The 25950-nt window shown below is 40.2% G+C and overlaps 2 protein-coding genes across 4 annotated transcripts; both read right to left on the bottom strand.

The window, feature by feature from the left end:
* Positions 1-494: 494 nt before the first annotated feature.
* Positions 495-17105, bottom strand: kdm5bb (lysine demethylase 5Bb). Of its 2 annotated transcripts, XM_086068665.1 has the most exons (28): positions 16756-17105; positions 15452-15529; positions 14987-15109; positions 14737-14907; positions 13811-13867; positions 12345-12500; positions 11460-11553; positions 11258-11376; positions 9424-9582; positions 9229-9348; positions 8990-9148; positions 8679-8860; positions 8408-8570; positions 8204-8323; positions 7059-7253; positions 6793-6974; positions 6165-6289; positions 5890-6040; positions 5697-5811; positions 5248-5603; positions 4395-4533; positions 4136-4315; positions 3865-4017; positions 2894-3379; positions 2719-2803; positions 2451-2641; positions 1428-1679; positions 495-1346 (listed from the first exon to the last, which is right to left on the bottom strand). In XM_086068665.1, exons 1-28 carry the CDS (start codon positions 16906-16908, stop codon positions 1209-1211), a joined length of 4602 nt encoding a protein of 1533 aa, XP_085924791.1. In that variant the 5' UTR covers positions 16909-17105; the 3' UTR covers positions 495-1208. The 2 variants fall into 2 exon arrangements, with proteins under 2 accessions (XP_085924791.1, XP_085924792.1); XM_086068666.1 differs by lacking the exon at positions 13811-13867.
* A 1883-nt stretch (positions 17106-18988) lies between these two features.
* klhl12 (kelch-like family member 12) lies at positions 18989-25949 on the bottom strand. Of its 2 annotated transcripts, none has more exons than XM_086067930.1 (12): positions 25649-25949; positions 24522-24748; positions 23865-24018; positions 23548-23765; positions 22746-22895; positions 22558-22672; positions 22369-22475; positions 21393-21588; positions 21007-21165; positions 20836-20934; positions 20581-20767; positions 18989-19792 (listed from the first exon to the last, which is right to left on the bottom strand). In XM_086067930.1, exons 2-12 carry the CDS (start codon positions 24702-24704, stop codon positions 19666-19668), a joined length of 1695 nt encoding a protein of 564 aa, XP_085924056.1. In that variant the 5' UTR covers positions 24705-24748; positions 25649-25949; the 3' UTR covers positions 18989-19665. The 2 variants fall into 2 exon arrangements, with proteins under 2 accessions (XP_085924056.1, XP_085924055.1); XM_086067929.1 differs by lacking the exon at positions 25649-25949 and adding an exon at positions 25444-25642.
* Between the last annotated feature and the right edge of the window lies 1 nt (position 25950).

The following is a 25950-nucleotide window of genomic DNA, read 5'->3' as shown; positions in this document are numbered from 1 at the left end:
TATGGTTTCAACACGCCTAGGAAAATAACCAATATGTATGTTTGCCTTGAGGGTGTTATTGATGGAGCTGTTGATTTCGAGAAAGCCTATGGCAAGGTAAACAGAGGAACTGTGGCAAAGCACGAGGAGGTCTGCAGTGGCAGAGAAGAAGGTTATGTTTGAATAGCACATGACAACATGAGAGCAACAGTAGTCAGGTGTGCTGTTGATGTGACAAAGGAGTTTAATGTGGAGGTGAGACTATTGGGGATCAAGTGTGAGCCCCCTCTTTACAATAGTTATATTTGCAACTTGTCCTCCGTGCTGTAGTTTAGTGAAATACTGCCCACTGCTGGCTGATAGTGACGTGGCATCTGTCATGTCTGAACAACATTTGTCGCTCATACCCACTGCTTATTTGTTCCATCCTCTTCTCCAGCTTTTTGAAAGTATCTTCATAGTATCGTTGACATTTAAAAAACACATCCTGGATCAATGGTGTATCAAAGACAGACTTATCCATAGAACAAAATGAATTTATTCCACAATATAAACTATGCCAAGTCCACACTGAGTAACCTATACCAAGTTACACGCTGCCATTTGTACATGTGAGCAGTCTTTTCTTTCATCCCCCTGCTGCAGCTGCCACCCATTCACCTCTGTACATCACACCATTGCTATGGCAGCAACAATTCACCAGAGATCCATTTGTCAATTTGGACAGAAATTATTGCTCAGATAAATAAAACTATTCTACAAAAATGGCAATAATTATATTTAAGATGCATGTACTAAACACTGGATTTAAAAATGAGAGGGGGGCAGGGAGGAAACCTTGGCTCCAATATTATTAAATCTTGCGACGCATGCAATGAGGCTTGAGAGAAGAGAATATTAACCCCTGATCAACCATTTAACCTTTACTGGGTGTGTTTGAAGTAAGACTCTTTTGCGCCTGTGTAATGGCATCCCATGCAGTACACGTCACATCCTGCTTTTTTTTTCTTTTTTCCATTTTGACTGCCACAAACAATTCTTAAGAAGTAAATATATATAATATGCATGTAAAAATACAAAAAAAAAAACCCTAAACAATTATAGTTCTGGACAACAAGTGAAAGAGAAGATAGCACCATTGTTACAAAAGGGTTGGACAAATGAGCCGAAGGTGAGGTTGAGACTGGTGGCAGCCTAATAACCTGGGTGGTGGGGGGGGGGGGGTCTCTTCAGTCCGTCATGTGCGCGTTGCTCAGTGCACATCGGACACAAATGTAGTCCTCCTTCTCCGCCATCTCAGCCGCGACGCCAACACACACTTGGTGAAACCACTGGTTGCAGCTGCCATCACACTGGACCCAGTTGACCTGCAGGGAAAAAAGGGACAATAATAATATAACTAAGTACGGGTTTTGCTTAATGTATTCATTTGGAAACTTTATTCACACCTCATTTCCCTCAGGGAGCTGACATCTCTCTGCGGGACACACGGCCATGTCCTCATCGGACTCGTCAGAATGGGAGATATCAGAACGTGGTGAGGACAAGTTTGAGGCAGGTCTGCGCTGTAAATCCTTTTGATCTATCTTCTGTCTTTTGTGAGAATGCTTTCTGTCGCTTGCCCTGCTTTCCCCGTTCACAACCAAATGCCTTTTTGCTTTCTTCTCTGACACCATTAGAGCTTCCCTCACTTTAACATCCTGAAAAAGAGAGCACATTAGAAACAAGCTTTTTTTTTTCCAAAAGAAAAACAATTAATTAATTAATTAATTATATATTTTTATTTTAAATTGAAAATTAAAAGTACTGAAGAAATGAAACATTTTCACAATTCAATATAAGGCTTTGATCAAAAATGCAAAATTGAAGAACATGCCTCACTCATAACGGAGTTTTATTTCAGTATTGGTGAATTTTGGTAATGAGTAGCATTAGAAAAATTACTTCGTTTCTTTTAAAAAAATAATTTTTATTTTTATTTTTATTTATTATTTATTTAAAAAAAATATATTTTTATTTTTCGTTTCTAAGAGGACACATCCCCCAACCGAGGCCTGAACAGAAGACACAAAGAATGAACGTAATCTAGCTGAATTTTCAAGTATTCGGTTTCGGTGAACGGTATAGGACTTTTAATAGGTTTTATGTGAATTAATGAGTATACACGCAATGATGATGACATGTCCAATCGGTAAAATTACCGAATGAACAATACTGAGCTCTCTCCCAAAAAAAAAAAAGAATGAACGTAATTGTGTTGCTGAAGTGATTTGCACTTTGTTCCTGTGAACAATACATAATTGCCCAAGTTGATTCATGGCTAATAGATCGTGGCAGCTAACAAGCTAATGTATCTTTACCAATGCTCATTACCAAATTAATGGAAATTAACGCAATTGAAATCAAACCCCGTCATGTGGCCCGTTGATACATCGAGTAAACAGGGATCTAACATTTCATTTGACATTTACCTGGTTGAGTGTTTTTCCCTGAGAGTGAAACTGTACATGTTTGTCGCAGTCTGTGGAATCGCCTGCTGGAGACATTGCATGCTGGCTCGTGGCTCTGTCTAATAAAACATGGTGCAGGGTCTGGATTTCTGGCAGTGACACCTGCAGGAGCAGCCCTGCCACCATCAGTTGCTCCAGGTCCTGATTCAAGCCTGTCAGACAAATACATGAACATCAGATGTTTTCCTTCCAGTAGATCTAATTTGCATGTGAGAGAATGACAGCTGACCTTGCAGCGGAATGCATCTCTGCTCGGTATAGAAGACAGTCTGAGCATGATTTGTCTTGTTCCACTCTGGAGTCAAACAAGGGGCCTGCAGGAAAACAGGAAAATCACTACGTTTGCTCGTCGAAAGCAAGAAAAAAAAGAAAAAGAAAAGTAACACAAGGAGACGATGAAGGACCTGAGTGTTGCTGTAAGTGTCGGAGGAATCTGATGCACAACGGGTCAGAACGGGGGGTGTTTCGGCTCCATTCTGCAGTTCTGTCAAATGACAGGACTGCAGAATCTGCTGCGCGCGACACTGCCAGCTAACTGTCCTCTCAACCAGGTGGTGCAGTGCGTCCCCCTCCGGCAGTCGAACCCTGATACGCTTCAAGGATGCCAGCAAAGGGTGAATTTTGTTCAGTGGCGGTTTTCTGGATCTCTGACACTGGGGACACAGCCACGGCGATGAATCGCTGAGGTCTGATTGGTCCCTGACACACACACTGTGGAACGCGTCCCTGCAGAGTTCACACTGCAGCATGGCTCCCATGGGCGCCTTCTGACAGACGCAAACTTTCAAGTCTGTGCAGTCTGCGGTGGGGAGGAGCTTTGACTCGTTTGCCACTCTCAGATGACAGAAGGCCTCCATCTCCCTGACCAGCAGCGCCTCTAGAGTTGCATTCTAAAAACGAAGACAAATCACTATTTAGACAGCTAGCCGCAACATTTTCTTTTTCAAATTCACTTTAGCCCAAAAACTTGCTGTTAAAAATGCTGTCAAGTTAAAACAGAGGGAGGACTTAGTAAGTCCAGCGGTAACCAACATTTTTGTGACAGTTTTAGGCAACAAATTATTTCAAATGACTTTTAGTTGTATGTTATGATTCATAATGAATTATATTTATCGATGTGTAGACACTGATCATATTAATGAATTCTCACAATAATCAACAAATTAACAAGTAATAAAAATGCAACTTTCTTTTAATTTCCATAACTCTCTGCAAGGGTTTACCGTTTCAAATATTCACTTATCCAACATTCTAGTCTATGTGAGGTTTATGCAAGTGTAGGATGCACAATAATGAACTGAGGGAGCACATCCATTAAAGTGCAGGATACTATTTGCGAATATGGATTATGTGTATAAAATGAACCAGCACTTACAACAGAGGCAGAATCCTTGGCCTCTGAAAGCGCTTTCTCCACATCACTGACAGAGTTCAGCCTCTTCTTGTTACTTTTAGGTGTTTCCTTCCCTTTCTTGGCCTTCCTCTTCGGAGAACCTTCATTTCCAACCTCACATCTTGGACACAAAGCCTGTGATGAGAAACAACAGTGAGGCCGCCATTCTCTTCAGAGGAGTCGTGATTACGTTGGGGGATGGGTGTTTTAATTTTAATTTTTTTAATTTCTTTTTTATTTTATTTGTTTTTACCTCAAGTAGGGTATGGGCTGTGTCTTTGTGAAGGAAAACGGAAGCAGCAGATTCTTTCCAGTCTTGTACTTCTGCCATTAAAGACTCAAGTCTGTCTAATGGCTCCAAGTGGACTTGAATGGCTTGTCCTCGTAGCACCATATCAGATAAGTTGTCCACCATAAGTATGCAGTCATTAGCCTGCAAAACAATACGCTTGTAGGTTAAATATGCGCGCAAATGTGAACGCACGCGGCTAAAATACCAAATGTGTCCTGACCAGAAGCTGCTCGGCTTCCTGAAGCCACTCTAGAGCTTTTCTGATGGTGTCTTTTAGGAGGAGGCAGTTAGGGAGGTGAGAGGAGATGCCAGACACTTCCTCAGCTGCAGCACTCAAGGTCTCAATGGAGTGGGGTGGTCTGGTGGGTAAAACAGTACACAATGATACATTGTAAGTATTATGACTGGACACAGTGACTTCCAAGATAAAAATTCATTATGAGAGCTGTCCTTGCGTTGTTTTCAGTCCACACAGGAAATGCCGTGTTTGAAGACAGGTTGAAAGGTCTTGGACCTCAAACTGACATTATATTAAAACCAAGACTAGTTCTATGAAATCTGTTTGTCCTCGTGAATTAATATGTTTGCACAACCTAACAGGATGAAACTCAAAATTCAGAGCTAAGCATGGCAACTACACATGACAAAGGAACATCACTTTTGAAAAATATAGTTTAGGCTCTAAATTAAGATGGAGAGATGCACATTCCTAACAGCCATGCCATTAAAAGCAACTTGTGAGAGTAAATGCTGAACAGCACCAGTGGAATGAGGGCAAAACTAAACGTGATGCTCACTTTTTGTTGATCTGGTTGAATATTCTAGCCACAGCATTTTGCACTAGCTGGAATTCAAAATGAAGCAAAATCAGGCGCACTGATGTAGTAGGAAATCATTCAGATACAATCAGTGCGAAGACCCATTCAGAAAGTGAGACATGGCTAATACAAAAAATATTTGAAGTACAATTAAGAATGAAGCTACCAATGATCGATCTTCATGATTTGGATGTTTTTGCACCCTTGTGAATAGATGTGAACACCATGATGCATGCTTTGATCTGCTGCCTTCACCTGGCTTTCAGAAGAGTGCTCGCTTTGTCCTCCCAGTGCTCTGAAACCGTCAAAAGCTCCTGCAGGCGTGCCATGGCCTTCTCCACGGACGAGTGCGGTGCCAAGCCAACGCCCTGGTCGATGAGCCTTCGCATGGTTTCCAAAGTCAGGGTTGCAGGCTGGATGCTGGCTTGCTCCACCCCCTCCAACCAGCGGGCCTGTTCTAGCCGCTCCCTCAAACGCGGCAGCTCAGGCAGGTCCACGTCAAAATCAAAGCTGACATTTAACAGGCTCTGAATCTCAGCCACACTGGAAGCCTCCTCAGCCAGGACCTTCTCGCTGTGCTGCTGGAAGTCTTCGACGCGATTCAAGAGTTCCTTCAAAGAGACAGCAAAACGTACCGAGTTGTGCTTTTTGTGATACGAATGTAACTTCACAGATATCTTCAGATTCTGTCAACCTGATCCTACCTTCAACAAGGGGGCTTGAGTGAGGCTGCAGGAGAGGTTATACAGCTGGCGTACAAACGAACTAAGCTCCTCTACAGTCAACTGGCTCCGGGACTTCAAAATGCCACATTGAAACCTTGGGAAGGGGTCAAGTCACTCTCATTGCCATTAATTGATACAGCTAACCTTTACATTTGATGCATTAGCAAAATACCTGGTCTGCCTTTTGCCGTTCAACAGTTGCTGCGCCACTGAGGAGCACTTCTCTGCATCTTGGGTGACCAGACGCAGCCGACGCAGCAGGTCGTTTTCAGGGAAGCGTTTGGACTCCGATTCAGCAAGAAGAGTGCGAAAAACTGGCAAGCCTGTGGAGAGAGGACCAGTTCGTGACCTTCACACATAAAATGGTCCACGTGGTTGTTTTTGTTTATCACTGTGATTTGGATCGGCTAAATGTTTTGTGTTTTTTCTCTGAACTTGTTGGCTTACCTTTCTTCTTTTCCAATTTAGCCTCAAGAGTCTCTGACACACAAATGGCCCATGTATCATACTGTTCAGCGCGCTGCTTCGAGGCATTCATCATGGGTAACAGGTCCTCCAGTGTGAATCTGTAACTACAAGAGGAAATTGAGTGTGAAAATTTGAAGGGGAAGTGGGACCCCACCACCAAAAAGTCTTTACAATATGTTCTAAATCTGGCATTCTGGTTAATATTGTTAGTGGAATGCGAGTTAAGCAGTACATCTAGCAGTTTTTTAAATCAATATCAGAAGGCGGACATTTTGCCACTTGCTGTTGATTGAAAATGACATCACAGTTGCTCAGGTCTCAGGTAACAACCAATCACATTTTAGCTTCAGATAACAGGTGAGCTGCGATTGGTCATTGCCTGAGCTTTAAGATGGATAAAAATGGCTGGATTTTGCTTCTTAATTCATATTCCACAAATGTAATACTAAACAGAATGTCATGTTTAGACTAGTGAGGTCACATATAACATATTATATGTCAATAAATGTTTAAGGTTGACTTTATTCACAGATTTAATTAGAAGCTAAGAGTTCCAAGTAATGATGTTCATCCTACAATGGCTTGAACTCTGATCAGTGGGACTTACTTCAGTGTGTAGTTGGTGACCGGGCAGGAGCACAGATCACTGACGTGATGCAGACAAACCAGCACTCCTGGGCTACAGGGACAGGTGATGGCAGACAGGTAACAGGTGGTCCGGCACTTGATACACTGCCGCTCGTCATCCTGGAGATTATCGTATTTTGCCTCCTGCCACTGCACTAACCCCTTTAAATGTGAGGTCAAACCAGTGGTGAGTGGTTATGAGTGAAGGACGTATTTGACAGCGAAAACTTATTATTACTACTTCACCATTTTTGTCACTTTTCCCCTCAGTTCTTGCTCTTCCAGGATCATGGTGGCCATGTCCTTGTGGACAGCAGATGCGAGAACCACATCGAGTGTTTCCGCTTTTGCTGCCATGTTGCACACCATCTCGTCATGGGAGAAGACATTGTATCGGTGTAGTGTGCGATAGTGATTGACACATTGCCTACCAAGAGACATCTGGAGTAACAGAAAGAAAAGATGAAGGTTGTACAAAAACATCCCATTGTGCTTAAATGCTGCCACAAATGTTCTGCAATTACAACGAAATACAGGGTTGTCTCAAATGTCAGTAAACATTCACTTGGCTTTTTTTTTTCACTTCACGAATCATTGGGACAAACGTGAGGCCAGCAGAATTTGACAGTTTAGGCTTTGCAGTTTTTGCAAGCATATAATTTCCTTGCCAATGGATTACCAATTGACTTTGGAGCAGCTTTGCAAAATTGTATCCTGGCAAGAATTTTATCTGCCCATGATTGCAGTACAATGCCGGTTTGAGAAACCTAATGGTGGTCACACTTCTCCAACAAGTAGAACAATTTACGGCATCCATGTTACAGGGTCTGTTCTTGACAAACGAAGCAGCAAAAGGTCTGCTACTACCACCACGTCTGAAAACATAGAACACCTAGAGCCGGCATTTGCGCAAAACCTGGCAAGAGAACTGCACTGGAACTCAGCATCAACAACTCGATTCAGAGGATGCTTTAGCGAGTGATAAAACTTCCCAGTGCTGACTTCAGGTTATTCAAAGGCTTCAAGTCAAAGATTAGGATGCTTTCAATTTGAAGTTAGTACAGGTAAAGTTTTATCACTCTCCAAAGCATCCTCTAAATTGAGCTTTGCAGATTCTTATTTCTTTTTGAGAAACTTGCCATGGATAGTGTAAATTGTACGACTACGTGTTGGAGTAGTGTGATACTGCTACAATGTCAATTAACGAGCCACGAACAAGGAAATGGTACTAAATGTTTATTTTAAAACGCCTAAATTGTCAAATAGTGACAACCTCACGTCTGCCTGAATGATACCTGAAAAATAAATGGAAATAAGGAAGTGTATAGTGACTTTTGGGACATCCCACATAGCGGACCAAGTAAAAAAAAAAGAAAAGAAAAAGGGGTTACCCAATCAACAGTGCAGAAGTTGACTGCCTCTGCAAAGTTGAAGCCTTGATTGAAGCCACTGTGGTAGGCTCTGGGAAACGTGACCACAAATTCACCAGCACACTGGTTTGTTCTATAAATCTAAAGCAGAACCCAAAAAAAACAGAAGGATCCATTTTACGACGTTATTTGTGTACTGTTGTGTTGAAGGTGTGCAAAATATACCGGGACACCGTGGGCCATCAGGGTATTGGGGTTCATGATGGTGACCAGCTGGTGCAAGAGGTCAGGCTGAGAATCAAACAGTTCCGGGGCCAGTTTCTTCATCACCTCCTCAAGCTGCTCTGCAGCAAACCCAGGAGCTCCGTACCAGGTTTTGGGCTCCCCCCTAGGAGTGAATAAAAGAAACATGAACAATGTAATTGACTTATCTTTATTCTTGCCACAGAGAGCTAAATGTCAGAGAGCATCACTCCTTGCAGGATTTGGTTTATACCAGTGGAGGTAGTTGATAGAGTAGCTCCAGTGGTCTTCAATGTGCCAACAGAAAGAGGAGAAGCACATGCCAACGTAAAGCCACGGCAATGTCATTCCGCAGATGTCTGCTGTCACATGTGTGAGGACGGATGGATTCATCATTGCCATGTTGTTGAGGTTCCACCCGCACTTGAGGTATTTCTGCATAGGAGGCGACAGATGCAGACCAATAAACGTGGAATTAGGCATATTACCCAGCAATTAAATCCAATTAATGATGTTTTTTCCCTATTGTTTTGGATGATATGCACCACACGATGACTAGTATACCTCATCATCTGGAGAAATCGTAACTTTTCCATTGGGAATAGGGAATCCGCTCCCAAACTCCTTTGACGCAATATCTGCTCCATATTCAACGGTAACATCTTCCTCAATGGCTCCCACCAAGCGCCAGAACTCTTTTTCCACTAGCTCTGTCGGTACCATCTGGAAGATATATGAACAGGAGCAATCAGAATGCTTGTAGAAACACATATTTATTTATGCATAAAATGCATTTGACTTACATGAACTGGCATGTTAAAATAATCAGATTTGAATGCATCTGCCATTTGCCCAAAAGCGCGCAGGGAATAGTCTCTGAAAGCCTGCTCAAAGCCAAACGCTTCATGAGGTTTGCTACATTCCTAAAAGAAAAGAATGTATTTAGCATATTTGGAGATGTTTTATTCAGTGTTATTGTTTACATCAACGATCGTCACCTGAGCCAGACACTTGGGGCACCTCCAGTCTCCCCTGGGGACGTCAATAAGAGGAGGGATGAGGCAGAAGGTATGGTAGCTGTCGTCACAACCGTCACATAGCAACAAGCGGTCTTCATCTCCTCCACTGCCACAAACCAGACACACGACCAGATCCACCTAGAGAATGAAGAAAAGGTTCCTACTCAATATGCAGCAGTCACATTTTTAAAAGCTTCCCTGATCATTTGTTAAGGTCTACCTGCTGGTAAAAAGATTATTTCAGATTTCACAATGTAGAAATCCTATTTATATGCAGTCTTCGTTGTTCGTAACTGAGTTATGAATATACTAGGGGTGTCAAAATTTGTGTGTTAATTTTAAGTTTCTTTAACGCCACAAATTTTTTTTTTTAAACACAATTAATGACCGCCCCTTACTTGGAAAGCCTGTAGTGGGGAAATTCCAGTCACAATGCAGCAGACATGTCCACGCCAAAATTTAGCAGTAACGCATTTAATAATAATGCATATATTTGTAGAGGCTGGGGTCAAGTTGTATTTTATAATTTAAAAAATGTGCAGAATTTCACAAGTTACTTCATGTTAAAGCTTAGATACTTCTTCGTATGAAAAGACAAAAGAGCTGTCACCAACGGCTTACAAATGCAATTATGCCATCTAGTGGCAGAAAAATGACCAACACAAATCAATATCACTAATTTTTTTCAGTATTGTACATCTTTTAAATTTTAACTCAATTTTATGAATTATTATGAAATTACTGTATCAATGAGTAAAAGATGCAGCCATAGTTCTATAAGTTTAACATTTTCTTCACTTTTATGTTAACAAGAGTATGAAAACTTAGGGGAAAAAATGTAGTGCTGTCACTAACAACTTTTTAAAAAACGATTATGTCATTGATTAATCCCCCTCCCTCCACAAAAACAACTATTTATTTATATATATTTTTCTAGTCCACTAAGATTGAATGCAAGTTGAATTTTGTGAATATAAATTCTCATTGTTCCTTATCTTCTGTACATATGTGCACATATTACACAACCACCAACAAAATTTGCCTTTGCTAAATGGTTAACAATCGCGATTAGCATTAGCCCCAAATAAACTCAAATCACAAAGCATATCAACCACACGGAAAGGTTTTTCAAATAACTACTTAATTACGCCGTCACCCTGACGTTTTTCTTTGTTTCCATTCCATTTTAAATCCATAAACATCATGAGTACTCATTCGCTTATTGTAGCTTTGTACTTGATAATGCTACTAGCTATTACTAATGCTGCATTCAAGGAAAGTGGGAATTCGAACTTTTCTGACTTCAAACGAGAAAATGTGTACGGGAACGCCCCCTTGAACTTGGAAATCCCAATTGCGGAGTCAGGGGGAAAAAAAAGTACCCCGACTTCACCAACAGACTAAAAAGTGACGTTGCTCTACAATGGCGACTCCTTTGGAAATACAGACCGGGAATGGTAAAACGCAATTTACTCCAGTATAAAACTAGATAAATGTCTACTTTTTTTTCCCAGCACTAAAAATAATTATTGTATATTTTATTGTAGACCTACATGTAGAACAGATATAAAAGTTGTGATTAATCTTGAGTTAACTATTGGAAGTCATGTGATTAATTATGATTAAAAATCTTAATCGCCTGACACCCATAGAATTACATTTCTATTTTCATTCTTCTGAATGTTTCCAATAATTCACACTGAAAGTCCTCAATAAAGACTTCAAGAGACAAAAATACAATATTCTGCAGATGTATATTTCTTGTTGGATAAACTGAACATTCATATATTTGCAAAGACGAGTCTTTACTTACTGGATTTGGAGGAAGAAGTGGGATGTATTTTTTGTAGCGTTGCTTGAAATTGTCCTCCTCAATTGCAGGTTCCTTGACTTCAACTGGCTCCTGTTTTACTTGAATGGGAATCTCTTTCTCTGCAAGACAGCCAAGAGTGGCACATGAGTTATCGTGTTTCAAAACAAACCACTGCAGCAGATGCACTAGTGCGGTGGCAAACCTGGTTCCGGCTTGGCAACGAAAGAGCCCATCCTCCTCCTCAAGTTTGGACGATTCTCACCTGGCTCGCCTGGTTCAGTCTTCACACATACAGACTACAGGAAGAGGTGATGTAGGTCATGTGAAACAACTGATTCAGTGGCTATAACATGTCTACCCACATGTTCAAATGGCAAGTTTTGTTGTTGTAAAAAAATGAGACAAATATAAGTGAATTTAATTAATTTATTTATTTTAATCTTTTTGAGAGCGGCGGGGAACTCTTCATAAATTCCCTCTACCTTGAAGGTCCAGTTCCAGCTAAAGAAAGACAGCCCTAAAGCATGATACTGCCACTATAATGTTTCACCGGTTTATGATATTTTTTGGCTAAGCGTAGTCATGTGTTTGCACCAAACACACCCTTTGTAATTATAGCTAAAAAGGTCAGCCTTGGTTTCATCGGACGATAAAACATTTTCTTAAGGTTAAACCTTCAGGCTATTAATTCCAAATGGTATGTTTGGCAAACCCAAAAAACTGCACATCACTAAAAGAATATAAATTCCTTAAATCAAACATAAAGACAGAAAAGCCTACTCGAAGGTCTGAAATGTATATGGGATAATCTGGGGTATTTTAAATGATGGCAAGTGTGTTGACTCCCATTTAGCACGGGTTTGAAAATGTTGGGTTAAATTGGAACATAGCCACAGACATCACTGTAATAAGAGGGTATGTGGACAATTGTACAACCACATTATTTCAGTTAGTTTTACATCTCTGAAAAAGATGTACAACTTGTTTAGGCTAGTGGTGGAACAAGTTTTGCAATGATTTATCTTGATTCTTATGTGTCATTTTAATGGGTGTGTAGCTTATTTTTGTGTGTGTGAACAATGCCCACCTCATACTTCATACGTTTTCCTCTGCGAGCGCTGGGGCAAGAATCGGGCGTCTGGACAGGCTGCCTCTGAAGTGGTTCCAGCAGTTTTGGCTCCATGGTGTCAACCGGATCCATACTTTCTTCGCTCTCCTCTGGGTTGACTGGCTTTTGAACACACTGAAGTAAACAATGTGTATGTTAAAACTATAGTTCAGAGGTTAGTGAACCGATTTGGGTTCTTAAGTGGAAATAACGTAATTTAATAGAACGCAGCTTTTATTGCTGCAAATTGCAATAAATGTGTGGTCACAGAAGCTATCTGCTCAAATGTTGCGGTCAGAAGTTCACATTATTCAACTCATTATGGCATGAATGTCATATTAATTTTCAGCTTTTAATGTTTGTTTGAATGAATCGTTCTTTTTCTAGGTTGTTTTTTTTTTTAAGGAAAAAAAACTGCTAGAATAAAACATGAGCCCAAAATTAATACGAAATCCATGGCCATGACGAATGTTTGCAAACTGCTGACTACAACTGTGTAACCTCTTTATTAATGATCAAAGCCCCCCCCCAAAAAAAACAACAAAAAAAACCCCAGTAACTTATACCAATAGTAATTTGTTCACACGCTGTGGGATATACAGCAACAGTGTAAATAAAATGTAACTTCAGCAGTCAAGAGAGACAAAGGTCAGAAGTAGGATGTGGTTAGTGTGCAAGAGAAACAATGCAGCAACATGCCAACCCAGTCGAGACTAGATTTGAGATGAGGCGGCAGTGTCAATATGATTAAAGGAAACAAATTGAACAGTGATTCCCAACCAGGGTGCTGTGTCAATTTCACTTGATTGGTCAGAAAATTATTAACTATTTACAAACTACAAATATACCTTTGTTCATCTATCTATGCCAGCGACATATGGTGACAGGCAGAACAAACGCATGCTTTTCCATTAAATAGTAGAAAGTACAAAGAAACTATCTACATGTTGCCACTCATGACAGGATAAAGCCTGGCTTTCTGTGAATATATCAGCTTTGTGTTCAATTAAAGAGGCGCAGAGTTCACACAGAGTACATCAGTTTGTGAATCAACTAAGACGAGATCATTAGTTTTGTATTCGTAATTTTGTAACATTTTTGTTTGGTGGTGTGTGCTGTGACATTTTTCTAATGCAAAAAAAATAGGTGCCTTGGCTCAAAAAAGGTTGGGAAACACTGGAATAGAAGACAATGCATATGTTAGACTGACTCATTATTTTGAATACATGTTTTTCCTGCCACCGAAATCGTAGTATTGAGATACATATCCACTCTTGAGTTGAAATAAACACTAGGGAAAAAAATTACGAGTTAAAAAAGGTAAAATATTAGAAAAAGACATTCTTTCTGCAAGCAATACTTGAAAAACGGTGTATAATCGAGCAAGAAATAAACATGCATGTTGTTAATTGTAAGATGTTTTGTTCACTGGAGTGCCTACATACCTTTTCAAGCTCAGGATCAGCCTCCAAACGCATCAGTTTGGAAGCTGCCTCTGGTGTCTGAGGCAAGAGAGAGCTGATGTAATTCAAGTATTTAGAGCGACCTGCACTAAGAGGTCATACGGTACCAATCCAATGATTAGCGCTCTTGTAATACATAACAGTATTTAAAATAACAACAACATCTGAGCGCTTTATGATTATGTGCCAATTAACAGTGTCAAATGGGTGAAACGCAATAAAACTGCATAACATTTCACAGTTGTCTGTCAAACACAATTATGGATGTCCCGTTAAGGTATTCTATTTAGGGCAGACACAAAAGGCTTCAAATCAAACAAGTAGCTGGTTTGCATATTCAGTGGTGCCTTGAGATATGAGTGTACCGATTTAAAGACAGATTTTCTGTTTGTTTTTAGACTTTTTGAGATACGAGCCCTGTATGCTGACAGTGAACTCGCCTCTCTTAACAATAAGCAGGTTTGGAACATTTTGAACAATTCTTCAAAAAAAAATACTTCAAGCAGTATATTACTACTCCCGGTTGACGTTCACTGTCCTATTAAGCATAAAGACACATGCATACATTCTTCATTTTCTGGGAGAAAAAAACTAACTACTAACATTACTGCAGCTGCCTGAGGAATTGTGACTTTCTCATGTACAGTAAATCTGATGTCTGAAAATCAAATATGAGTGTTTTTTCTTTAAAAAAAAACACATGACAAAAAAAACGGTGCTGGGTTTTATGGAAGGCTGAAACGTAATATTGGCATTTCAACTTATTTCAATTGGGAAAGATGATTTGAGATACGCATTTAGTTTTACGAGCGTGGTCACAGAACAAATTAAACTCATGGCACCACTGTATTGTAGGAGTTCTAATAGGAACAAACAATGTGGTTATATTGACGCAGGGTTTAACTTACCAGCAGATTTGCGCCACTTTGAAAAAGATTATAGGGGTAAAGGGTTTTCTCATAGTGTCCTCGCAGATGTGAGCCAACAGCTTTGCCAGGGGCGAAGCCCATCTGCATCGCAATCTTGGTCCATCGTCTATCCTGACAGACAATATCGAATCCACCTTCCTCTGCTACTAACTGGTGGGGACATATCAGTGATGGGAAGTAGTTAGGCAATTTGAACAATTATTAATTACCCAGGTTATATGACACCAACCTTGTTTAGCTGGTACAGATCCAAAATCTTCCTCTCCACATGGGGAATCTTCAGGGAACATCCCTGCAAATCCCAGAATTTGGCAATCTGGTCCAAAAAGTTGAGCTTGACTCTTGTCTGAGCCTGGGATGAAAAAGACAATCATTTGAAACAATTTAAACATTGAATTTAACATTTAGAGAAATATATATACACCTATCTAACTGCAAAGACTATCATATGTCTCATAAATGTGTCATCCATCCACATTAAAATATAAAAATTATTTTTCTAATTTGTTAATCTTAAGTAACATTTAAACACCATCTTATGATCTTAGTTGCTATTTTTAGCTGTCAAACAAAGATTATTACAACTTTCATTTCATGCCCGCATACACACAGCAATTACCCAACAGAGGGAGTGTTAAAAACAGCACAAATGTTAAACTTTAAGAAAGCTAATATATGACCAATCAACACTCACCTCCAGTTCATTGAGCCTCTGGATCCGAGGAACAAAGTGAAGTCTGTCAACATCGCAAGCAAATGGAGGCTGCCAACCCTAAAGAGCAAACAGAACAATATCAGCACAAGCCTTTGTCTGGAAGTAGGAGGCTTGTTATGTTGGGAGTCTATTTCTCTTATACTAGGCCTCTGTGGATTGTTGACTTTTTAACATGTCACCCTTGATAACAACATATTGTTAAAATGATTTTAGATACTCAATTTGACACAAAAGGCCTTTTGACATGGAACACTGATCTTCCTCAGTTTGTAACTCAAGCAAAAAACGCAACATTTGAAGGGTTTCTTTAGACAGCTGAGCGTCAATAACAAGAATGATTGCTCACAAAAGGGGAGGCCCAAGTTTTTGTTACAAGTCAGAAGCATACATCCCCCCACTGGCTAACAAAATGGCCAGATGGAAGACTCAGTCAGTCACTAGGCCAGCTTACCACAAATCCAACATGGAGGACAACACCCAACAAGACTGGCTCTCGAGTCGTGCATGGACAGTTGCTCGTCTTCAAGCAGTTCACAAATCATAATAAAATGCAATCACACCGCCTATGTTGTGTAACCTGGCTAGATACACCTCAATTTTAAGAGTCACGACTGTTTTTAGTTTATTAATACATGATTTACATAACCTGCTGCACTTGTGTTGCCATTATATCACTTTGAAAAGTCCATTATTAACATAGGCCTGAACAATATTTATACATAGCCTTTGTTGTAAAGATTTAGTGACAATTGATGGCAAGTGTTGGATGCCACGCTGACTATAGAGCGATGCTCTTCAGCAAATACATCAGATAATTCACGGAAACATTAGGGCAAAAATGTTAGACGAAAGCCGATGTGCTTTATGATGATTTTTGCCGTAGTCCGCACAAGGATGTCTTTCCGCATATCCACCTATGACAACAGCACCCTGTGCTACATCATGACAGCTTCTGCTAGTTAGCATTAGCCTTTTAGCTCAACGACTCAGTAACCGGAGCGCCGAGGCTTTGTTGACACACGGCGAACAACAACAAAATCCCACCCGGGACATGCTTGTGGAACGCGTAAAGCGTCCGAGCTGGACAAAAGCGGACTGCTCGTGACGCCAGCGAGGCCGAAAACGAAGCAGCGAGACGCGGCTGCACAAAGAATGAACCTAGCCGTTCATCCGCCATGTTGCAGTCCCTTTAAATCCCTCCGTGCTTCATCTCCCAACAAGCGTCTCATCGAAACGAGCATCCGCGTCCAAAGGGGCGTTTAAACATCCGCGAACACACTCACCTGAGGCGGCCGGACTTTGCAAATGCCCGTTTTCTCGGCGATGGGACGGATTTTATTGATGAAGGCATACGGGTCTGCAAATTCTTCCCAGCTGGGCTCGAACACCGGGCACTCCGGGGGCGGCTTGAACTCGTCCGGTCGAGGCTGGCTCATCGTTTCGGACAGGACGGGAGGTCACGGTGTCGGGAAAGGGGGATCCGTGTGTTTAGGGAGGGTGTTTTTTGTTCCGTTATTAACCGTCAGGCCGGGTGGCAGCCAGTCCACTTCAACACGAGATGAGGCAGCTGACACACACACACACACACGTACACACACGCGCGTCCTCACGCACGCACACACATCCACGCACTGTGAAGAGAATGTTCCAAGGCAGTGAGCACGTCCGCTCAAAAAACTAGACACCAATTTGCTCCCAATGCCCTCATGGTTTGACCTCAAGGCTTTCGCTTGAAACCACTTGAAATGATCCACATTCCCAATTGTTACTCATCTTAGCACACAAAACGTAGTAGGGACATAACAGTGCTTTTTTTTATTATTATTTTTTTTTATTAAATTACTTAAAAAAAACACCATCATAATCAATAACTGAATACATAGATAGTGTTCAAAAATCATTGATGAACGTGTTGGCTTCTGTGTCCTTTTCCACACATTGGTCACTCATGTGAGGAGTATGTGGGACCCCAGACTATCACAAATTGTGTTGTTCTTTTTTGTTGTTCTTATGTAGGCTATTGCTCAAAAAGACAATTGAATTCCTTGATTGTAACTATTTTAACACCTTAAAACTGCGTACACATAAAACAAAGCATTTTCGTTTACTTCCATTTGTGGGCTAAAGATGCAAAAGCACACTTTGTACACATTGTATTGTGACATTACATCAAGTATGGAAATAAAGAGACTTTCAGAATGCCTCATTTTAATTAACAGAAGTGTGTCATATAATTTTCTTCTTTGTGGGTTGTTGTTTACACTCAGGCGGATGAATATGTTTCAGGTGACACCTTAAGGGCTGCCGGACCTAATTTTTCTAAATAGACGCTATCATTGGAGGATCTGGCCGGCACGTTTCATAACGTCAAACTCGCATCCATAACTCCAATTAAAAACATATTTTTATAACAATAATATTAACAGCTTCATAAACTCAATATTTTACTTTCAGTGTTTGCTTTCACTTACCTCTTTTGTAAGATAACGAGATTTAAAGTATAAATATGTGTACAATAATAAAAAAAAAATACAGTATATTTCTTACAAATTTAGAACTGCTGTTATGCCAAAAGGTTTGTTAAAAGCCAAATATGTCCGCGACTCATCTACATTTGTTTCATTTACACACGCATTTTTTTCTGTATAACCCCAAGTCAAAGGCCACTCCAACTGCATTAATTGCAATTGCAATATACTGCTGTGCTCATAAGTTTAAATACTCAGAAATAATTTATAAGATGTGTAAGATTTAAATACAATGTGTGTTTGAAGATACTGTAATTGACAATTCCTAACATCCAGGCATTTCTGATATTTCCTCAATACAATGCTTAATTTCCATGGCATATTGTATTCCTTTTGCCTGTGACTACCATACAAACCAGACAGATTTGTTATAGTAGTCAAACATTTCATCACAGTTTGGTTCAACTCGAACCATGCGGCGTGTTTCATAGTTGTATATCTGCAAAATAAATTATTTTGTCATCAAAAATCCATTTTTCAGCTTTATTTAATAGTTTGATGTGTTAGTAAAAGCAAACAATATTAGTCAACGTTGCTGTTCTGCTTGACACGTTTCTTTTTACAACTCCGCTATTTGGTCAGAAAGCGGTGTTTTAGGTGATTTGAAAGTCATGCTCTACTGCTGATGACTAAAGCGCTGAAAAGCTAGAGACAAACCTTATTTTGTGAAAGTTGTTAGAGAACAATCAAATATTCTGTGGGTCTTGAAAGATCAGTCAAAATGTTTCAAAATGGCTGGCTAATTTAAGAGCTCAGTTTTGAAAACGTCACAGTGAGTGAGTGAATGAATGTCTTTGGAAGAGATAAAAGGACAGCATTATGTGTGGGAGACATGGAGTTGTAAGCCCCTTCCTTTCTTTATAGAAGGTTTCTCAATCAAGACGTAGATTAGACGGCCTCCCTCACTCCTGTTTCAACAATTCTGACACGTTTGGGAGGCGCTAACAATGTGTCTGCACCACTGAACAGGAATCCATACAGTAAAATATTACAATCTTTCACTTGCGTGTTTATTGTCTTTCTGAGCAACGGTAAGTGTTGAAGCAAACATACTCAAATTGAAATGTTTGAGGGAAACCGATGACATGGTCATTAATCGAACAGAAACAAATCCAACTTAACTTGAACAGATTCAGTCCTTTTCCATCCTAAATGTGTATGACGTCATTTAAGAGATCTGAGTCTAAAAGTAATTCTCACAAAAGAGAATGATTAAGAGGGTTGCTCGTAACCTGGCAAATGCCTAACAACAAGCAAATGGCCCATTAAACTGAGAGGCAACATGAATGTTCACCATGCGACGCAAGCTAGAGTCATAAGGCGTTTAGCAGCATCTCTTCTGATGATGTGTACAAATATATTGCACTTTGAGGACAAAAAAATATCACAGATTAACACCAGTAACAAGTGCCACGAAAGAGAGCCATGCAGGTGGTGATGGGATCTTCGTAATTCGATCGTGGCCACGCTCTACCTCTGAAGTGGCGGACGGAGGGTTTAATGTCCAGCGAATGAGAGCTTTGTTTTTGGAAATTCCCTTGATTGGGTTGCCGAACAAATAAACAAACAAATGTCTGTTCTCGTGGCAATGTATCCAAGCCTAGCTGCCTGCTTTTTCTTCATGGCGCTGTCCCGCTTGTGGTTCACGTAGTTCTCAAGCAAACATCACTTTTCTCGTAGAACACAAACCCCTGCGTCGCACCGCTGCGTCACCATGGAGGTAACCACCTCCCAGGAATCGATCACCGGATCGTAACATTCAATACTGCTGAGAAGAGAGTTCCCATCATATCTGCAAAGACAAACAGAGAGGAACACCGTTTGAACAAATACAATAAGAGACGGGGAAAGACAAATGGCACTAAAAGCACAAATGGAACTCACTTGAGTGGGAATTTTTGTATTGCCTGAAACGGCAATAACGGTGATAATATAAATAAAGACATTACACGCACCATTCAATCTATCTTCATTAGTTTGACAAAAGTTACAAATTGTCCAAAATTACAAATAATGACATCCTATGTTCTACTTGAATAGTCAATTACAGTGGTCCGCAATCTTTTTTCGGTGATGTAACCGCTGTGAAATATTTTTTTAACCAGCACAAAGCATTTTTGGTTGAAGAACAAAAAGGACTTAAAAAAGAGTGTTGTGCCATCATTGTCTGATTATTATTAAACTTTGGAACTTCATCTTTTTAGTGAACTCCTTTGAACTATTTTGAAATAAAAAGCTATAACTAAAAAAATAATAAATTATTGTAAATTAAGGTCCGTGCACATGAAAATTATCACCATTAACTGTCCTCTTTTCGGGTCATATAATAAGATCTGTTCTCAAAAAGAAATCACTAACTACATTTTAAATAAAGTTTTTGGGACAATGAAAATGATGCCTTTTAAGAACTAAGAATTTTTCTGAAATAATTATTTTTACAGGATTTTTGCATAGATGCTACTTTTTAAATTTATTTAAAAATCTCACATACCCCCATTTGAGAACCAATGGTCTATTAAAATTCTATATTCATGTTCTATGATAGAAAAGGTTGCTGCAGAGAACCAGCATGCTCCTTACCCAGCGATGGCATACAGTCTTCCTCTGAGGACAGTTGCCCCAACGTAACATCGAGGTGTGGTCATGCTAGCTACTGTGGTCCAAAAGTCGGTTCTGATGTTATAAACCTCAACAGAATCAAGGTGGGAAACCCCGTCAAAGCCTCCGACCACGTAGATGTGGTCATTGAGCAAAGCCACACCTGCCCCTGAAAAAGCAAGATGTAAATGGTCTTCACTTAAACCAGCTTGACACAATATTTCTTGGAAAGCTAACCTGAGCGTTTAGTGGCCATCGGGGTGACGCTCGTCCAGTGGCCCGTGTGGGGGTCGTAGCGCTCCACTGAATTCAGTATATTAAGCCCATCATAGCCTCCTTAAGGACAGAGGAAGGGAAATATTGACTGAAAGCACTTGTGTGTATAAGAAAGAGCGTGACTGACCATACCAAGACAGTATATCAGTCCACTTGCCACCACCAGACCAGCGCCTTCTCGAGCTGTCTGCATATCTCCCAGCATGCTCCACTGGTCGATGTTTGGGTCATATCGCTCCATGCTGGTGTGGCGCCGGCTCCCGTCAAAGCCGCCGGCAACATAGATCATGTCTGAGCCAAGAAGAGTACAACAATTTTTCTGAGACTCATTGGAGAAAAAAATACATTTACAGCAGTGATTCTCAAAGTGTGGCATACGTGCTCCTCTAGTGGTAAGCACAAGAATATCAAAATTAAAGGTTCAAACTGCATAATATTACGGCGGCATTTTAATTTTATTATTTTTTTTATAAAACTTGTGTTATTTTCATAGGGAACAAAAACACACAACACATCACCTCCAAGCGTTGTGGCTCCAGCCAGGCCACGGCGCACATTCATGGTAGCGACGGTGTACCAAACGCCATCCTCGTCCGCCGTGTAGTCCAGACACTCCACGGAGCTCAACCTTGACCGTCCGTCAAAACCTCCAATCACATAGACTCGATCGTGGAGAGACACTGTGGCAACGTAACGTCGTTTCCTCGCAATGTTCTGTGAAACGCATTTGCTGATGAGTCAAACGTTTAGCACATGAGTCTGGTGCTATTAGACGCAGCTCCCTGATTAATGCAGTGCAGTCGTACACCAGCGCAATCACAATCATAAATAGACTGTTAATTGAATACAGTACTTTTTTGTCACTGAGCTTTACCATTTTTGTAAATGCAGCGCTTGAGCAGGATGCCATTAGAAAGTGCAAGTGGCCATATTGTGATGGCACACATACTATTTATGACTTGAATGCAACTATTATAGTGTATTGGACATCTTTTAAATGAAACGTGGTGTTGTTTTGACAATAACCCTTAACAATCTAAAGCAGGGGAAGGACTAACTTGCATTTTAATAAAAGGGCCAGCCCACATTTGATTTTTAAAACAGATTGATGGGCCAGGACATTCATAGTTGAAGCTAAAAGAAAAATAGTGAAAATGTAATTTATTTTAACAATAAAATAATTCCATTAAACATTTTTTTATTTATAACTAATTATTCCAAGTACATTTCATCCAAAAAGTTAAGTAAATCAAAAATCAATTAATGGTCGGCAAAATTCATTTCTGGCAGCCCACCACTGATAAATGTATTATGGAAACACTGAAATGTGAGTGGTAATCCTAATTTATGTCCCTAACAGCCCTCGTACTTGAAATTGTGACAGAAGAAAGGTGACAATTGTATAACCTGTGCTATCTTTTGTTCATGTTGATCAAATAATTACTATCATTTTAAGGATTGTTCAAAAGATTGTTGCTTCGGTTCAATACTCACTGGGAGGAAAGTCCACTCCTGAGTTTTCGGGTCATATTTCTCCACTATGTCAATTGGTGATTGCTGGCTGCCAAAGCCGCCAATCACCAAAAGCACTTCTTTGGCACCTGAAAAACAAAAATTTGAACGACTTAAAAGTGTGGATGCCAAACAAGGTTGCCGAAGTGCAGGTAAAAACAAAACACCTGCCTAATCTAGCTTGTGTGCGTGGGCATTGCATCTCGCTCCTCAACTCTGGCCTCAAGTGAAATTTCTTTGCTTCATCAACAAGGTCTCGACAGGGCAGACTGCAACGTATTAGAGGCTAAAACATGCCAGAACGTATGTGACTATGACGGCCACTGCGACAAAGACATCAGATAAAAATAATGCCTCACCTCGGCATCAATGACGTCTGTGATGTAGCGGGGGGTCAGTAACGGCATTCGGACAAACTCCAGCATGTCCGGCAAATAAGGCTCTCTCTCTTTTCGGTTGTGTTTGACCCAGTTTAGCACAGCTTCAAATACAGGTTCCTCTGAGTCCACCTGCAAACAAAGCACATTTAGAATAACAACGTAAGATAAATCAAATGTACATGAATGTTAGTTCAACTTCAATCTTGGTTGAGAATTAGGATCTGACGATGAAATGATATTTAACTATTTTATAGCTGTAGTCGTCTTTTTCGGACATGTTTTTCTTTTGATTTCGAGCAGAAACCTGGGGGTTTGGTGCTATTACTGATTGCCATTTTGAACTTTTCATAGCTCCCTCTACTTTTTCACGTGTATGATGGAAAGTACTGTACAGTATTCTTAAAATTATTTATCTTGGTCTCATTTCTTTTTATACCACAAAAACCTGGTATTTTAAAAGGGGTGTGTATACTTTTTATATCTACTGTTCATGTTAGTAGAAGTAAAAACACTCTGGGTTCTTTAGCTGTTTTGCCTGAAAATTAGGGACACAGAAATGTTTGGCATCTTTAAAAAGAAAAAATGGTCAGAGCATTAGTGATATACTGCTCACTGCACAGAACTGCAAAACTTCTGTCCCCACCCCCCCCACCCCCCAAGAAGAATTTGGAGGTTCACATGCAACTTTTGTCGATATTTTCAGGCAACTGTTGCTGTGAAACATGCATCCTCCGTGATGTGCAGCAATAATCGTTCTCGTCTAGTCAGCCGGTCTTCTTACTTGGATTTCATCACATTTTATAAGCTTTTCCACTTCTGTCTGGCTCAGCAGCATGAACTCTTCATGCTGAACCACTTCAGAGAAGTGCTTCTGGGAAAAGAGCTCGGCAGCTTGCATCAGGTCGAGGCAATTGTGTGTTTCGGCAAAGTCACGGATACCCAGACAATTGGACGGATCAAGTTGGCTCTCCAGAAAATCACAACATGCTCTTTTCACACCTGAGCAAAAGAATGAAGTAATTGGAGACGCACCAATCTCCAACAAGTGGAAGTGTACACACAAACAATTGACAGATTCCCTCTGACAGAAAGACCAACCTTTAAGTTGCAGCAAGCATGCTGCAGGGAGCAGTTCTTGCACATTCTCCACTGTAACTAGCACCGTCTCCGTGTATACAAAGTCTAACAAGATCTCCATAGTTGATGCAGTCAGCCCCTGGATGTCCACAAAGGATTTCCCCTTTTCTGCAAGCTAACAAAGTTTGGGATGAGCAGAATAACATTAAATTGCATTTTGAATGCTTAGATTTTGTGTTTACGGGGAATCCGCAGGCCATATTTAAGACTTTTTAAGACTCTCATCTTTAAGGAGTGGGCAGTAGGGCCTCAATGTTATATGACTAAAAAAGACTGTTCACTTGATTTTTTGGCAATATACAGCTTTCAGATTGTGCTATTTATTCAGGAAAACTACCTAAATCAACTTTTACCAGCCTGAAAACATATGATAAATTAACATCAATTCCAAAACCGCAAAACAACGGATACTTACAATTCTTTATGTAGATTAAGAATATCTTGTTCAGTGTTTGTGGCATTTTGACTAAATAATAAGCTTATCAGGGCTTTTATTTCTGACACTCTTCTTTTTTTATAAGGTCCACCTTGATTTAAAATCCAAATTAATTGTGAAGCCTCTTATTTAATAAACAAAAACAAACAAACAGGACTCATTATTAATTCCTTTAGAGTTACCTCACTAGTGAACATGGCACAGAAATAGTCACTGCAGGCAGCTAAGACAATCCGGTGAGCTGGAAAATCAGCATTTTCCACCCTTAGTGTTATATCGCAGAGTGTGCTGCTCTTGCGGAGAGAATTCATGGCATTAAGGATGGATTTGGCATGGGAATTGGTCATGATGTCTTTGGGGGCCATGCTGCTTTGAGGACCACTCAGCGCTTTCAAACCGCTCAAGGAATCTAAATGAAAGAGAGTACAAAATTGAGGGGAGTCTTCAGGAAAATTACATGCACACACAAACAACTTTTATACAGCATTTAGTCTACAGAGGTGATTCACAACCTGTGTGGAATAAGAGATTACCGGGATATTATGGGTAATTTTCCGATAATCTCTTCACTAAATTGGTTGGAAAATTAACACAATTTATTCACGACATATGAAATTACCCAATTTGACTAAATTAGTTGGAAAATAATATACATTTACAACAATACTCTTCCATTAGATGGCAGAGTGTATATCATTAACCAGTGTGACCACTTTTTTTTGTGACAATTGTATAAATCATAATTTTTTCTAATGATTCTGTTATTCTTAAATGCGCTGTAGTTTATTTAGAATCCCATTCTTTTTAAAAAAGTGTTTTGTTTACACATCTTGCATATTCTGCCAGGGTGCATAAACATCAAGCACAAATGGGTGGTGCACATGGCTAGCATATAGCGATGAGTGTAATTTACAGTCTTTTTGTGCTATTGATGCAACGTTGCAACAGAAAAAGCACAGTAACTGTTATTTTACTATAGCCTGTGCATTTCCTTTACGTTAAGGGGACTTGTTGATTACACAAACCGATGTTGATTCACTATGGTTTACCTAAATAAAACAAACTTTTTTTTCTTAGCATTATAACATGGATCATGCAACTTACCGTTAAAAGATTTGAATACCTTTTCCACCACTGGGAGGCAATAACTATAGCTACACATCGGCTAGCAGCCGACGACAGCTGAAGGCTAACGCCGACGCTACACAACAGTTAAAGAAATACAGCCGTAATAGTCAGCCGATAGCCAGAAAAAGACAAGACATGAAGCGACACATACAGGAGAGCTGGTCAGAAATGTACATAGTACCTGTCGCTGTGTTAAAGCTGCTTCAAAGCGTCAAGCTAAATTGCTTTGCTAGCTAGCTTTAGCGCCAATGTCCCTTTTTCCAGTTGTTGCTGTAAAACAGCCTGGAGAAATTCTGTAAATTACAGTCAATCCATGTTGGAATATTGTAATATGCACATCCTCACGCCTCAAAAATATGAAAATATCAAAAGAATGCTATTTTTTTTGGTAGTCTAGCTGCAGAGTCCTGTAGTTGCAGTGAGACTCCACTGGCTGGATGTAAACACACACCACGATTTGCGTACGTGCAGTGCGTGCGCGCT

The sequence above is a fragment of the Leptonotus elevatus genome, chromosome 2 (assembly GCF_054856555.1).
Source record: "Leptonotus elevatus isolate MCC_2025b chromosome 2, RoL_Lele_1.0, whole genome shotgun sequence".
Classification (NCBI taxonomy): Eukaryota; Metazoa; Chordata; class Actinopteri; order Syngnathiformes; family Syngnathidae; genus Leptonotus; species Leptonotus elevatus.
The sequence above is the reverse complement of the archived record's forward strand: the minus strand, read 5'-3'. Positions and strand labels throughout refer to the sequence as shown.

Bases quoted from the DNA above. Each gene is read 5' to 3' on its own strand.
- klhl12 (XM_086067929.1), bottom strand. From the start codon at position 25,501: ATGTGTAGCTATAGTTATTGCCTCCCAGTGGTGGAAAAGGTATTCAAA. The intron at 24,019-24,521 runs GTAACTCTAAAG...AAACTTTGTTAG, and splicing joins GTGCCATGTTCACTAGTGAG to CTTGCAGAAAAGGGGAAATC. The intron at 20,935-21,006 runs GTATGGTCAGTC...TCTGTCCTTAAG, and splicing joins TGGACTGATATACTGTCTTG to GAGGCTATGATGGGCTTAAT.
- kdm5bb (XM_086068665.1), bottom strand. From the start codon at position 16,908: ATGAGCCAGCCTCGACCGGACGAGTTCAAGCCGCCCCCGGAGTGCCCG. The intron at 6,041-6,164 runs GTAAGCCAACAA...CTCTCTCCACAG, and splicing joins TAAATTGGAAAAGAAGAAAG to GCTTGCCAGTTTTTCGCACT. The intron at 5,812-5,889 runs GTATTTTGCTAA...CCCCTTCCCAAG, and splicing joins AACGGCAAAAGGCAGACCAG to GTTTCAATGTGGCATTTTGA.